The 15410-nt window shown below is 34.4% G+C and overlaps 1 protein-coding gene across 1 annotated transcript in view; it reads right to left on the bottom strand.

Annotated features, from left to right (window-relative positions):
• Window positions 1–4980: 4980 nt before the first annotated feature.
• The window catches only part of LOC106469064 (guanosine-3',5'-bis(diphosphate) 3'-pyrophosphohydrolase MESH1-like), a 25916-nt gene continuing 15486 nt past the window's right edge, over window positions 4981–15410 (bottom strand). Inside the window, exon 3 of the mRNA XM_013929517.2 lies at window positions 4981–6520. Within this exon, the coding sequence (XP_013784971.1) occupies window positions 6146–6520 (375 nt within the window). The 3' untranslated portion in view covers window positions 4981–6145. The remainder of the gene's footprint in view (window positions 6521–15410) is intronic.

The raw sequence follows: 15410 nt of genomic DNA, 5'->3' as shown, positions 1-15410 counted from the left end.
GTGGTCGGCGAGGTAAGCCAAAAGTGGTGCATGCCAACAGGCTTTGGCATTATCACGGTCCAGGACATTTGACTCTGACTGGACATGTCCTTACCTTGTACTTCAAAAAATTGGCTCGTTGACATACGAGTTAATGTGGTCACTTTGCAAACATAAGAAAAGTCGACAATGTAAGGCAGTATGTCACTAATTAATCTCTTGTACACTGACTAGACCAAGAATCAAAGGTGAAAGTTAACAAGTCAGGGAATGATGAAAGTATTTTGTATTATCTCAACTCAGCTTATGAAGAGTAAGATGCTGAAAATAATTATCTAGCTATATATATCGAATCAGCACCGAGAGAAAAGGTGCAAGATAGCTTTGATGGCTGGCCATTATTTACCAACCATCACTTCATGATTGCTATGGTTATGACTAACTGCCAGATTAGCAGCTAGGACAGTCAAAGTTCAGTGACTGAAATGGAGATCCCTGTTTTCTGACCTGCCAAGTAGTGTTTCATTATTAAATGTATAATAAATTATGTGATTGCCACTTGATTATTACAAAGCTAGAAAGAACAGTTTGTGACTCACAAAATTAATAGGATTAAAGTGATGCTGTGATCCTTACTTTCCAAGCTATCAAGCACAATTTCACTGAGAGATATCACTTGGATATTGGACGATAGCTGCTCGATTATTGCACAAATAGGACAGTTGGTATTAGTAGATGCAATACTTAGAATACCATCAGTTTGTAAAATCAAAAATGATCACAAGGAGTTCAAAAACTAAGCCAAATTGGCATTGCAACCATTATTACCCATGCTACTGAATGATTTATTGAAGCAAAATGTTCATTTATGTCATTTTGCATAAATAATACCCTATTTAGCTAAGTAGTAGCAGAATTTCTGCAGAGCAGACTATGCAATACTAGCTAGACATGTCTAGTACACTTCAGTCTTCATACTAACTCTTCCATGTCTGGTGAGGGAGTTGTGTTCTTTCTCATGAAAGCTGTTTCACTGGATTTGCTTGTATTTATATTTTTCTGTGACATCAAGTGAAGCGTGTATCGACACATGAAGCTGTCAGTTTCTATGCTCTGTGATCAAGCAGGTAGCCTTCCAACAGGAAGACTACACTCAAAGCCCTTATCAGCTGTTTCACGTCTAATCATCGACGGAATTCCGAAAGATTTCTTTCTCAACCAAATCAACATTTTCCTAAGAAAACAGAATCCTAATGCTGCCATTGATCCTACTACGAAGGGGAGAATTTTATTCAACCCCTTTCTCCCAAAGACTTCACTTATCTCTGTTCCCCATGGAACTCAAACCCTCCAGTTGTTTGTAAACCCCACTAACACACAACTTTTTTCACACCCAAGTACTCGATCCATGCTGTACATTGAATCAACTCAAGAACCACAGGCTTACCAACCCAATACATCAAGTGTTACCACTTCCAAACCCACTGCAGAACGCCTATTAACTAATGGTTTATCCTACTTCTTTTTTTCATTTTAGATCCGAAAGACCAAGAAAAGGGCCTTTTCACTACAAACACAATTCCTAAAACATTATCCAACAGGACCTTTACACCTCCAGCACAAGTTAACTGATCTTCACGAGTGATTCCTGTATCACCTCCCATCAGCACTCATGATACAACATTCATGACGAGGAAACAGAATAACACAGTCACGACAGATGTATCTACACAGACAATACCAGTTAAGAAGCAAACTATCAAGTCCTCGGATAATATAGAAAAATTTACTCAACAGGCCTTCACTGAAGAATCAAGCAATACAAACTGATGGAACACAGCCTACCATATGCAGCACCTCAACTTCCAGTGACAAATTTCAAACAAACAACTGAGGTACACAAACCCACATCACCAAGAAAGACCAACGAATTCAGACAGGAGAGCAACCTGTCGACGACTTTTGCCATTTTCTCCAGTCTTCCAAAAAGCCTGACGGGTCCTCCAACAAACACTCCATCCTTCTGCAGAAGACTGACACCTGCAGCCTTGGGTTTTTAGAGCGTACCCAAAAGATTCCCCACAAGCCAATCTATCTATGCCAGACCACTGAACACACGATTCCTGATGATGACTACAATCTGGAATTCTTGAGCCTGACATCGACTTTCCATCCTTCTAGTTTATTTTAATTTTTTGATTTGATAATCCAAGTTTTAATAACTTGTTGTTTTTTTTTCCTACAGATTTTCCAGGGCACAGTGAGGGTATTTATATTAAAAGTGGGATCTCTCCTCCCACCCCCAATCAAATGTTTTACCTTGAATTTTGGATCCTATGATCCCAACACTGAAAGGTTCTATTCCATGTTAATTATAATTATGTTTTAGTTTAATTGTATTTAGAACTCGTGGTGGGCAGAGCCCAATGTCAGTTTTAAATTTATCATATGATTTTTATTCACGTTAGTCGTTATCCAGGAACTTGCTGCTTTTGTCACAGCCTTGGTCCTTCAAGTCAGTCAGAAGTAGAAGTTACAGTAACTATAGTTTTAATTAACAGTTTTCATTGAGCTTTCACATATCTTCTGACTTTCAAATCTTTCCCGGATGTCTTGAGGGTCTCCATTAGTCATGCTAAGTACATACTCATAGCACACTTGTTTACCAAAAAACCACAAGTTAAACATTCACACCCCAACCTTTAAAATTAGTTATGCTACTTTTATTCACTCTAGAAATATAACTAAATTCGCTATAATAATAACTCTTAATTCTGCATCCAGGGTGAAGAGAAGCTGAAGTTTCTAACCACTCTGGTTGTCTCTCAAGCCCCTTTGGGTCTTGTTTGATTTAAAACCAAAACACCTGTCAAGATAGATTTCTGGCTACCTTGTTTCCATGCAACTAGCCAGTTGTGCTCTTCTAACTTTCTCTTATTGTTGCTTCAGCCAGCTAATTTATATACTGACTTGAAAGGAGAAACTCATGAGTTTACTTTTTTTTTGGCAATCTTAGAGACTTGGAAGACTAACCAGAGTTTCAAAGTCACCAGGGGCCAGCCTCACCTTCACCTGAGTGGAGCTCATGCATGAAGATGCATTACTGGCTGATGCCCCTGACAAGAAGGAACTAGACATCCAACTGATGAACTAAGCCTGAAGTATCTTGTATTAGCCTGACAAGCTTGTTACCTATGGTCTGCTAAGAAAGGGTCATGTAAGGATGTTACCATTTTCAGCAGCTGCCACACCAGTGAGGCACAGCCTGCCCACTTCTCACACCAGATCCCATTCTAGCCATTTAATCCAAAACTACCAGAGAAGCCAAGGCTAAGAAATCTATTTCCCATCAGAGGATGCTCTATAGAGAAACGCTATTCACTATTCCTCACCCCCAAAAAAAACCTTTCTGGAGTTGATCTTCAATGAGATCTTCCAAGTGCCAGAAACTTCAACCTATGTTGCTCACACAAGACATTTTGCTGGCACACACTCAACCCTCAACAGGTGAAACTCTGGCAACCTTAGATATGAATGTGGGGTCAATTACTGCTACTGCTCCACAATCATGTAAGTAGTCCTGAAGGAAACCTTAGAACCACCAGAAAGCCAAGGAAAAATTATCAAGCTTCTCATTGCAGATTGTTCTACAGAGAAATATCATTACTCAGTCAAAAAGAACATTCCTTGAGCTAATATTCAATGAGATCTTCCAAACTTCAGAAAGTTTAACCTATGTATACTACACTATGCACCTGGGTGACACCTATCCAACCATCAGCATGTGAAACTATAGCAACCTCAAGCATAAATGTGGGAGCAATAACTACCGCTGTTGCTTCACTGCAACCCTGCCCTAGTTTACCATTTCATGGTAATTTACCAAGGGTTTCACATGAATTTTCTCATGGGAAAGATTTCTGCAAGGTTTAACATACTATGGAGAAGCAAACAGTGATCTTTTACACCAGTAAGACAGGTGATACCTTTAGGATATATTCTCACACACATATATATATACCTCCTCTGTTGACCAACAGTTATGTCAATTGTGTCTGTGCTCTGAGAACAGCTTTATGAAATGCTATATTGTTTTCTGTCTGGAACACTTCTAATTTTTGGAGAGCTCTCTCTCTCCAATAAAGGAGATGATGCCATAAAACAATTAAGACATTTGACCTAATAATTGTAACACATCACATTAAACTGCAGACGTATTTTAACTGCATTCCTCTTAATAGCTTTCAAATTATAGGCATGTATAAATAGCATTTTAAAATGTAAAAAACTGTCTGCAGTCAAATATGACTTTTATCCTTATTATTATTAAGCCTATTTATCTCCTTTATCAAATCAACTATATTCATCCTTGCTGTGTTAAGTCATCTCTCATTTGTTACACATTCTAAGAATCTCCACTCTGATTAAAATTCTAAAAAGCTTAAGACTGTGAATAGTGGCAAGAATAATGATACACACAGCTGTCTTATTTCCTCACAAACTACTTTTTAGAAAGAATTCTCAATCTCTCAGTTAGCAGGTTTACCTGTTGATTGGTAGTTTACCAAGTAGGAATAATGTACACCAACCGGCAATCACAAATTAAAAGTAAAATTGACATTTCACAAAATTACTATTTCATAACAGTATGAGCATCATGAATTTCAAAGATATTGGAAAGATTGGATACTGCACGACACAATACATTTCTGATATTGACTACAATATTTCAAAATGATCTGCAACCATTTTTGCCAATGAAAATAATCTATCCTAATGTGAATGAATAAAGATAGTAGAGAATTAATAATGTGTTAATGATAAACAAGCATAACCTACTACAAAACATGTTGAATATGATTATGCCTGAAATATATGTTAAAACTTTGAATTTTTTTAAGAATTTACTTTTGTTGCAAAGTTATTTTTTATAACATTCTTAAAACCCCTAAATAGTAAATAGCACATAGTGGTAAATGAAAAAAACAATAAAAAACCAAATATATTATAGATAAGATATTTATTTCCATGTTCATAAGTTTCCAGTTTTCTTTTAATTACTAAGCAGAATTGTTTAAATTAAGAAAATATTTTCTTGTGATTAACATTTTCATCTACTGTTTTATTTATCACCTATTTTTAGCCATGAATAAGTGGCTCATAGAACAGCCCTCAGTTAGCTTTTTTCCAGATACACACTTTTAGCTCACAGCTCCATCATCTCTTGACTGATTTGAGATCTAATTACAGTTTTTGATTCAGGAGGTCAAACCCTTTCAATTGATCTATTTGACCATGCCCAAGGTTAATTTATTCTAATCCTGCCTAAAAGAATTTCAGTTTGAGTGTAGGCTGTTAAGAGATTCTAATGAGTTATAAAATCAAATCAGGTATACGAGTGCCTCACACTTGGTATTGCTGGTGCACAAAATTATATCTAATAAAATGATAATTTCAAGTGCTGCAGCCATTGTGGATTCCCTCTTGTTTTATATTTGAGAAGTTCTAATTTTCAAAACACCTCAGGTGTAAAATTAATGAGCTTTCTTCTCATCAACATGAAAAACTAATTTTGGAGTTGACAATAAAGTACTTTATAAATGATGCAAAACAGTCTGTCCCAGAGACATTCTTTATATTAGAGGTCTGAAGGAACAGTCTTTGTGTTAACAACTAGTACAATATACTAGGAAAAATCATGCCTAAAATATGAAAATATCTTTTTTCTATTACTATGAATATTTAATAATCTAACTGCAGTGAATGATTTTAATTTGTAAAGTTCATTTGATGTATCTTGTCAAAAGTTTTCATGTCTAATATCAGATCAATAATTTAGTGATATGTTGTCAGCTTCTAAACTGGACAGATGGTTGAAAGACATTTCACCATACTACTGGTTTATTTACCTATGTTTTTCCACATTTAAAAATTTAATATGTGACTGGTATATAAAAAAAACAAAAACAGATAAATCAAATTATAGTCAAATAAGGAAAACCAGTGATAAATTTGGCTTTAAAAAGTTGAACAAATGGAATAAGAAAATTAAGTTTTAGAAATTGATAAAAAACAACAATAAAATAATGGAGTTAAAAGGAAAACATTATTTTTAAGAATATAGAGGTAACTTTCACAAATATTCTAGTCATTTTACTTCAGCATTTTAGTCTGTTACAACTCCTCTTTTCCTGAAAAGCAAGTCAAGTGATGACTCTAATTCCTTATTTGTTCCTCTGAGTCTAGCAACCACCTTGGATGCCCAAACAAAGTATTCATTTACTCTTTCTTTTGTCCATCCTCTTGGGGTTTGATGCATCAAGTCTCTCAGATTATAGAGCTTGTCAGCCAACTTAACAAGTTTTGCTTCATAGGTACAGTGAGGTGCATGTTCAATTTGAAGCCTTTTCCTCTCTAGTTTAGGCAAAGTCTTATCATCTGTAACTTCATAAACAATGTCCCTTATTTTACGACCAAATATTTCCTCTATCTCCTCAAAAGTAGTATTAGTATCTTCAACTGTATCATGGAGTAATGCTGCCTTAAAAGTTGAAAAAACAAAAAATTACCTGTTAGAAATTACTGAAAATACAATACTAAAACAAAAATTCAATATAGTATTGAAAAATATAAATTAAGGAAACAAGTTCAGTGAATTCCATTTCTGTATCATAGGCACTGGAAGCAAAAAAAATGTTTGTGGGAGGAAGGAAGGTAAGGCTGGATGTGAAACAACCTTATTAGAAGTGCACATGCCTTCAGCAGGTAGAAACTAGGAAGGTTTATAAGCATAATTTGCCCACAAAAACATTTCATAATTATATTGGCAATTTGAACATATTCTATGTAATGGAGGGCAAGATATGATGGAAATCTGGGATAAAACACAAACAACACTGATGTGGAAAAAAGTAATGTTTTACTGCAGGTGATAAAACAAGTTTGTTTGTTTTTAATTTTGCACAAAGCTACACGAGGGCTATCTGCGCTAGCCATCCCTAAGTTAGCAGTGTAAGACTAGAGGGAAGGCAGCTAGTCATCACCACTCACCACCAACTCTTTAACCAATGAATAGTGGGATTGACTATCACATTATAATGCCCCTACGGCTGAAAGGGGGAGCATGTTTGGTGGGATGGGATGATAAAACGGAACTAATAATTCTAATCCTATAAGATACATTAATTGTGAATAGGCAATCGAATCAGCACTATATAACAATAATGAAATTAATACAAATCAAAAACATTCAAAATGGCAGTAAAAAAAAAATAAAAACAAATTCCATTTCCAGTCCTTGTCATCATCATTAACTCATAGCTGAAAATGTCTGTGTCATAGCTCCCAAACACATTGGAGATATTCAATCTATCAGACAAGAGGCAAATGCAGAGGTCAAGTTAATCAGCAGCAAACATAACCTTGTGGTAGAATTAAGGGTGAAGGTAGGGAGCCTTATAAATAATATCATAGACATATAAAGTTATTTTTGCTTCTTTGTTGGGATGATTTGTCTTATTGATCATCATCGTATAAGAGGGTGGAGTTTGGGAGATCTATAAATGTAGAAACTTAGGGTGGTTAATTTCTACTTTAAGGCTATTTTTACATGTAAATATTAAGGGTGACTGCCATCCCGCAACTGACTGCAGATAGTGAAAGGCAGTAAGAATTGAGACTCCTCAACTCAAGCACTCAACTACTAACCCTTAACTGATTCTCCACAGCTTGACATCTGCATTTGGATCTTGTCTGGTACATGGAATATCCCCAATGTGTTTAGGAGCTACGACTACAGACCATTTTCATTATGAGTTAATGATGATGACAAGGACTGGTAATTGAAAAACTTGTTTTCTTTTGGTCTTACTGAGAATGTTCTTGATTTATTATATGTACATATATATGGGTGATCTTTATTTTTGAAGCTTTGGTTTAAAACACTCTCACCCCCTCATTTTGTTGCAATATATAAATATGAAAATTTAATATTAAATAGCATTTAGAGGGTTGCTCAATTTAGTTGAAATTTTACCTTTAGCTTGTATTATATATGCATATTCTGGATATTCTAGAATAGTCCAGTCAGTCTACATTTCAACATCAAACTAATTGCAACAGAATTTTTTTGCAAGAATAACATAAAACTATATTTCATGAACAACATAGCAAAAGTCTAGACAAATCTTAAGTAGGGGTAATTTCAAAAAAAAACTTTTTAAAAAGTATATTTTGCAATTTATAAGTGGTACATATAAGCCACTGTATAATGTATGCTTTTCTCAGAAAATTGTTAGTGACCAGTGATACACACTGTTGAAGTAGTGAGAAGAAAATAAACTGGACATGGTAAGTTTCTTGCAGTGTATTGTTTATTATATGTGCAAAATGCATATTCTAAAATGTCCATACATTATGCAAACAGATGATGAATCAGATTGTGTCATGCGTTTTCTCGGTGGCAGACAGGCCTGTGAGTTTTGCCCTAAATCAAAAAATGCAATGCCTTTTCACGGATGGCAAACATGTAAAAATAATGAGTACATATATGTATAAAGTGATGGAAAGTTATTGTTTTTGATAAATAACGATACATTTGTAATATAAGCTTCATTATGCTTTACAAAATACATTAAAAAAAAAAGAAAATTAGTGGTGTGACTTGATCGATTTTCATAACTACGGAAGTCCATTTGTGCCATAATTTGGAAAAATCATAAAAATTACAAAACAAATATAGAACAACAGCATTTTGCTCACATTGGTATTATTCTTGTGTGTCCTCATGTTTAACAATATATTATATGAATTTTGTGTTACCACATTTATATAAACAGTCGTATTTGTAGATGGAAACCTCAGATATAAAACGTGCTAATATATGTAGCGAGTCTAAAGAATAGGTCTACATCCACTTATTGTATGAGTGTTATTTCAATGCTTGTTTGTAAAATAATTTAAGAAATTAACACTATATTTAATTAAAAACCAACACCCTGGAGATATTTCATAAGAACTTGTTACATAATCTATGTATTCAAACTGTTTTATGTCTTTTTATTTTATGTTTTAAATCCAATAGTTATAAGGTTACTTTTGATGTATTTACAGATGGAAATACCAAACTCCTCTCACGTTTGTGTTATTTGTAATGGAAGTTAACAGAATGAAAAAGCTAGTATAAACATTGCAAGCACTAAATGTGGTGATAACATATTCACTGTTCCAGGTGCAATATGTTCACACAGAATGTTGTCAAAATTACTGTAATCCAAATGTCATTAAACGTAATAGTAAAACATCTTCACATATTCCTACATGTAAATTGCATTTAGTAAGATCTGGTTATGAGCAGTTTTGCTTTAAAGAACAATACTTCTTTTGTAGCCAAGCTGCAAAATTATCTGGAAAAAGCGAGGATTAGATGTGTTTTCTGTTAAAACTACAGACTTCCAAAATAGTATTACCAAAGTATGCATTGAATGTGCTGATAGGTGGGCTGATGAAGTCTGAGGGCAACTGGAAAGTGTAAGTGACTTGCCTGCAGCAGAGGCTATATATCATCAGTCCTGTAGTGTCAATTTTAGGACTAAGAAGTGTATTCCAGAGGTATTTTCACCAGAACAACAGACACAAGGGACTACAAAGACACAAACATACTCCTATCTTTTCTACTAGAAAAAAATCCATTTATCCAAGACCCTTCATTACGCAATATTGAAACCGGTGTGGCATCTGATTCATCTGTAAATATTTACAATGCAAAAGAAATCAGATCGAAAGTCTTACAATAAATGGTTGGTAAAAATGTGATGGAGTATTCTTTCAAAAGATCCCAGCAAGCAGTGACACTTACTACAAAGCCTGTAGTAAAATTAGATGGCGAGTCAATTCAGGTTAACCCCCAGCTACTTTTTCAATGTCTTACAACAGCTGCAACTAGATCGAAAGAAGACATGTCACTTATATTTGGATATGAGCTTTGTAGTATTCCATCTGCACTATTTCATCCATCAGGTTTTCCAAGGCAACCACAAAAACCAGCATTAGCTGATGCAATTTGGGCTTTAGGAGACTGTGGAAGACAGGAGTCTATTACTGAGAATGTTCAACATGTGTTAAATGGAGGATCATTATTACAGCGCATGCCATAGCAACAAGGCACAGATTTCGCAGATATGTGTACGTAGATTATATATCTATAAAGTATGTGGATCCAGTGATGGCTACAAGTCAGGACCATCAACAAAGGATGTAGCCCATATGCGGCGAATGCATAGAGTTTATGGTTCGATTGTTAACTTCAAAGACAATACACCATTCAAAGGAAAAAAAGAACAATTCTTAACGAACTCTGAAAACAAACGTATTATTTACATGCTCGGGTGTCGACTTGAAAATAGGGAATAGAAAGTTGTATATGCTGAAGACAATGCAGATCTTTTAATAGTTAGAGCAGAAACTCGTGAAACAATGTTGATCGGAGAAGACACTTATCTTCTCATATTGCTAGGCTATCACGCTAATACTCAGAACTGTAATACCTTTTTCAAGTCAGAAGGGAAACAGACTACGTACGAAGCAGTGGGAATTTGGGACGTTCGACTAACAAAGATGATACTTGGAGCAAACACCTGTTGCCATATGCCGTTTGTTCATGCTTTGACAGGTTGCGACACAACATCTCGCATTTATGAGGTTTTGGAAAAGGGGCAGCACTTAAAATACTAGGATATGACCAACATTTAAGGGAGAGTGCAGAAGTGTTTTGCAATTAGGGTAAAACAAGAGATGAAATACAAAAAGCCAGAGAACAAGCACTTATATGTCTGTATGGCAGAGTTCCAACTGAGGGATTGGATTTATTGCGCTTCAGAAATTTTGCACAAAAAGTAGTTTCAAGCACAACACTTGTACAGGTACATACACTTCCTCCTACATCCGCAGCCGCATGAGGGTCTATTTTCAAGTACAAACATGGATTGACTCAAATGACAAAATGTTACCACAAGAGTGGATGGTCAGTTGTAGGCAATAGCTTATTACCAGTTAAGACACAATTACCACAAGCTCCAGAAAACCTATTAAAAATTATAAAATGCAACTGTATAGTGAATTGTGACAGTAAACGTTGTACATGTAGGAAGCATGGACTTGAGTTTTCTATAGGCTGTGGAGAATGTAGGAGTGTTAACTGTACAAATGTAACACAACTGACAGAATCTGACATAAATGAAGATACATAGAAGATACAATATAAAGATGACAATGTGACAGCTTCAAGATAGGATCGTCCAGTTGTAAAGGAAATATATAACGAATTGAATCCTATTTTAAAATCAATGTGCGATATATTTTAATAATGCCACAAAGTCAACATAACTGGTTCTGGTTTGTGTATTAATTCAAGTAATACAACATTGGTGAATAGATATAGCAAATGTTTATAGAAAGATGTGTGTGTTAAATCATTTTGTATACTCATTTTCTAGATGTGGCTGTCATTTAAAAGAATATTGTTATAGATTTTTTTTTGATGGGTGGGGTAATATATATACAAGTTAAAGAGGTGAATAATCATTAATTTGGGCATCAGTTAAAATGCATTTAATTGGGTTCATCTTATTAACTATTATTTGTTATCTGTTTGTGTATTTTTATTCATATATCAACGGAAAGAGTGTATAATGAGAGTATATGATTGCATACATCAAATCAAGTTGTTTTATTTTCATCAGATATGTTAATAAGGAAAATAAAAATTTTATGCATTTCCTCCATTTAGATTTTTCTAGACTTTCTTGTGTAACTTTGCAATACAAGTAACAATAAATCAAAGCATTGTTTCTGTTGCAATTTGTTGATGTTGAAGTATGTTTTTGCGTAGGCTGACTGGACTAGAATGTTCTAAGGTTCAAGATTATTCCGGAATGTTTTAGCATATTATTATGGAATATTCTAGCATTTTCTAGACTATTGTAGCATATTCTGATATTTCCAGAGCATTCCACAGTGTTCAGAATGTCTAAGAACATTCCATATATAAATAATCCATACTATCATTTTGTAAAGATACAAGTTTCTAGAATTTCTGTGAGAATACATAAGCACTTAAGCAGGCATTGTATTGGCATATCATTTCAAATGGATACTGCAAGAGGAAGTAAAACTACACTTTGGCTGCTTGGTACAGAAAAAACTGAACTAACAGGGAGCGAATTACATTTAAATAGGCAAGTGCTGTGTGTGTTTCTCTACTATCACAAACATTAAAGGAGATAATTTGTGAAAATTCAACGGTTGTGATCAACGGGGCTGCAACTTTTTCAAACAAGGCTCAAATTCCAATTTGTTCAGCACATCTTTACCAAATTGGAGAAGCTTTTTGAAAAATGAGCAAAGCTAAAGAAAAATTCAATAAAGAAAACTGAAATATCGAAAGCTAATGAAACAATTTTTTTCAGTAACCTGGAAAAACTTTTTGACATCATTTATAGGGATGACCTGACCCTGAATAAAATGCTTTTTAATGCTCAGAGATAAAAAAGGAAATTGTGGGTGCATGGGCCAGGAAGTTAAGGTTATTTCCTTTAAAGAATCAAGACCTGAGAAAAGAAGTATGGCAAGTACTAACAGTAAATAGCATGCATAACACATACAGCAGACCTTGAACGAAATTGTCAGTTGTTAGGAGTCATCGCACAGTAGTGATGAAGACAGAGGAGCAATTGGAGAATCACCTTCTAAACCTAAAAAGAGGCCAAGAAAAATATTACCAGCACCCATCGACAGAACCAAGTGGAGTGACAGAAATGCAATATTTGTCTTCACTGCCACATTCATAGCCTTGGTCATGATATGCAGAAGCTAACCATTAACCATTCCTTGATCCAAATATCTTGTCATCACTTCCATGAAGACCATGTCTAAAACTTAAAGGAACATTCTAGCCAAAAGTCTCACTTGTGGTTTACTGAGATAACAAGCTCCTTAATGATCTCACAGGGAAAAATAAGAGAATCAGATCATCTATCAGTGGTCTTATCTGAGGCAGAAGTAAACCAACTCTTAGGTATTCCAAAGTTGATGTCTAGCACTGGAGAAGCTGAGCAAGTGATGAAGTGATCCATTGGCAGTTTTTTTGATGTACTGGTCACAGTATGACACCTTGATGTACCAATCAAATAAAAAAAAGATCACTGACTATGGTGCAGTTTTACTCTAAATATAAATAAAATTGTTTTGATATGTTAGTTTCTGCCATCACTGCTGAGAAGTGTTGGATAATCTACATTTCCAGAGAAGTGTGTTTGAAAGTGCCATCAACTGACTGTTAGTCACTGTACATGAACAGTCCTGTGAAGTGGTTGTACACAGTGCATTGTGCGTGTACTATATTGAGAATGGTATTGTAATTTTATTGCAAACTGATCCCCCAAAATGTTAAACTTTGTTGAGAGTGAGAAAGACAGACCTACATTATTATATTAGTTGAGAGTGTCATGAGCACAACCATTCTGGTCATGCTGCTGATATTGAAGCTCTCACACACATCCTTTAGACTCAGCCAAGCTGTGGCAGCTAAGTTGCCATCTATAGACAACATTAAAAGAACTATTTGGAATTTACATGGGAAACAAAATCTAGAGTTAGTTACTCCAAATTATCAACAAGATATTGTTATTACAGAAGAGTACACTAAACCTGCAAATGGAGAATAGTTTTTAATATATGTATATATATATATATTTTTTTTTTACTCTGGTGCAACAGATGATCAAATATTGATTTTCTGTACAAGAAGTAGCCTACAGTTACTGGCAAGTTGTGATCATTTGTATGCTGATGGAACATTTAAGACCATTTCAAATATTTTTGAACAGTTACGTACGATTCACGAGCTGCAAGGAAACATTGCCACCTTTTAATTTATGCATTGTTGCCAAATAAAAATTAACATAAATATATTAGACTTCTCAGAGAGAAAAAGTAATAAGGATTTTGAAAATACTAGATGTTTCAACAGAACATTGGTCTGATGAAACATGTAGTATGTTCAACCATCAATTAAAACTTTTCCTTATGCTTATAAATCGTTGTTTGTCTACCTATTATTGTGTATGTCTTTCCTTGTGTATTAACTAATATCGATGCATTTTCCTTGAAAAGTTCATCAAAAGGTAAGTTATATACCTTTTTCTAATATTTTTTCTTGTAATACATTAATTTATAGTTAAAAATCAATCTAAAAATTGAACATTTAATTAACTGTTATTTTGAGGAACTGTTTTTCAAAGATTTGTTTTCAAAGAATTTTCTGTAAATCAAAAAAATAACAGAAGATTCTTTTTTAATCTTTATTCTAATATGCACACATGCCCCATTTCTGTGACCAGTGCTGCTTGCTGTTGTGTCAGAGCAAACTGCCTTTACACAATCAATTACTTGCTTGACCTGCAATGTGACCTTAGTTCCATGTTTCTGTTCTTATGGGAATTAAAATGAAATGAACTTATATATCCAGTGTAGCATGTGAAAATTTGTAGTGCTAGTTATGTAGTGAACACATAATGCTTGTGAATGCATGCTTCGAAGAATTATTTTCAAAGAATTTACTGCATACAATTCTACTACAAGCTACAGCTTTTATAGTATAATAACTGTGTATTTGAGAATGAACATGCCAGTAATCGAAACACTGTACCCATTTTAAGAAATATTCGTCCTTACTGTAAAAGTTAAAACTTGTAATAAAAAAATGCTTATAATCAGTAAGTAAACTTAAATCTAAGAATCTACTATATTTGGCTTGTCAGAATCATATCTTAGAACTTGTTCTGGCATGTGTTTTCAAAGACAGTACGGGCTTTCCTGTAGCCCAGATACTGCAATTTTCAATTGATTACGGCAATCTTAGGAATATATGGAACAGTCCAGTTATTCAACTGCAGCTGATAATGATGAAGTAGCAATAAAGGAAGCTAAGGACAATGTCACTTTGACTCCAAGTCATGGCAGCTCAGAGAGGACTACAGGGATACACTACATACAGTTGAAAACTTGAATATGATAAATGACAATACCAAAAGGGATGTGGTCCTTATTGACAAGTATAATACCATCATAACAAGGAAGAACAGAAAAAATTCCTCCTTCAAGTTGTGCAGGATTACAGAAGACGCCTTCATAACAAGGAAGCAATAACAATGCAAAAGTGACTAACTACACCAATATCATATAAAAATTATGTAATTATAATATCGCATATGCAATAAAATAATAATATAGTTTAAATAAACCATTTATAATACAAAGCAAATATGTTATATATATCTATATATATATATATATATATATATATATAAGAGAGAGAGAGAAGAAACTAGTTCTTATGTCTATTTCTTACTTCTTGGAGTGACACGTGGGAGAAG

This window comes from Limulus polyphemus, unplaced genomic scaffold (genome assembly GCF_000517525.1).
Source record: "Limulus polyphemus unplaced genomic scaffold, Limulus_polyphemus-2.1.2 Scaffold3282, whole genome shotgun sequence".
Taxonomy (NCBI): Eukaryota; Metazoa; Arthropoda; class Merostomata; order Xiphosura; family Limulidae; genus Limulus; species Limulus polyphemus.
Note: the sequence above shows the minus strand (reverse complement) of the source record. Positions and strands in the feature narration are given on the sequence as shown.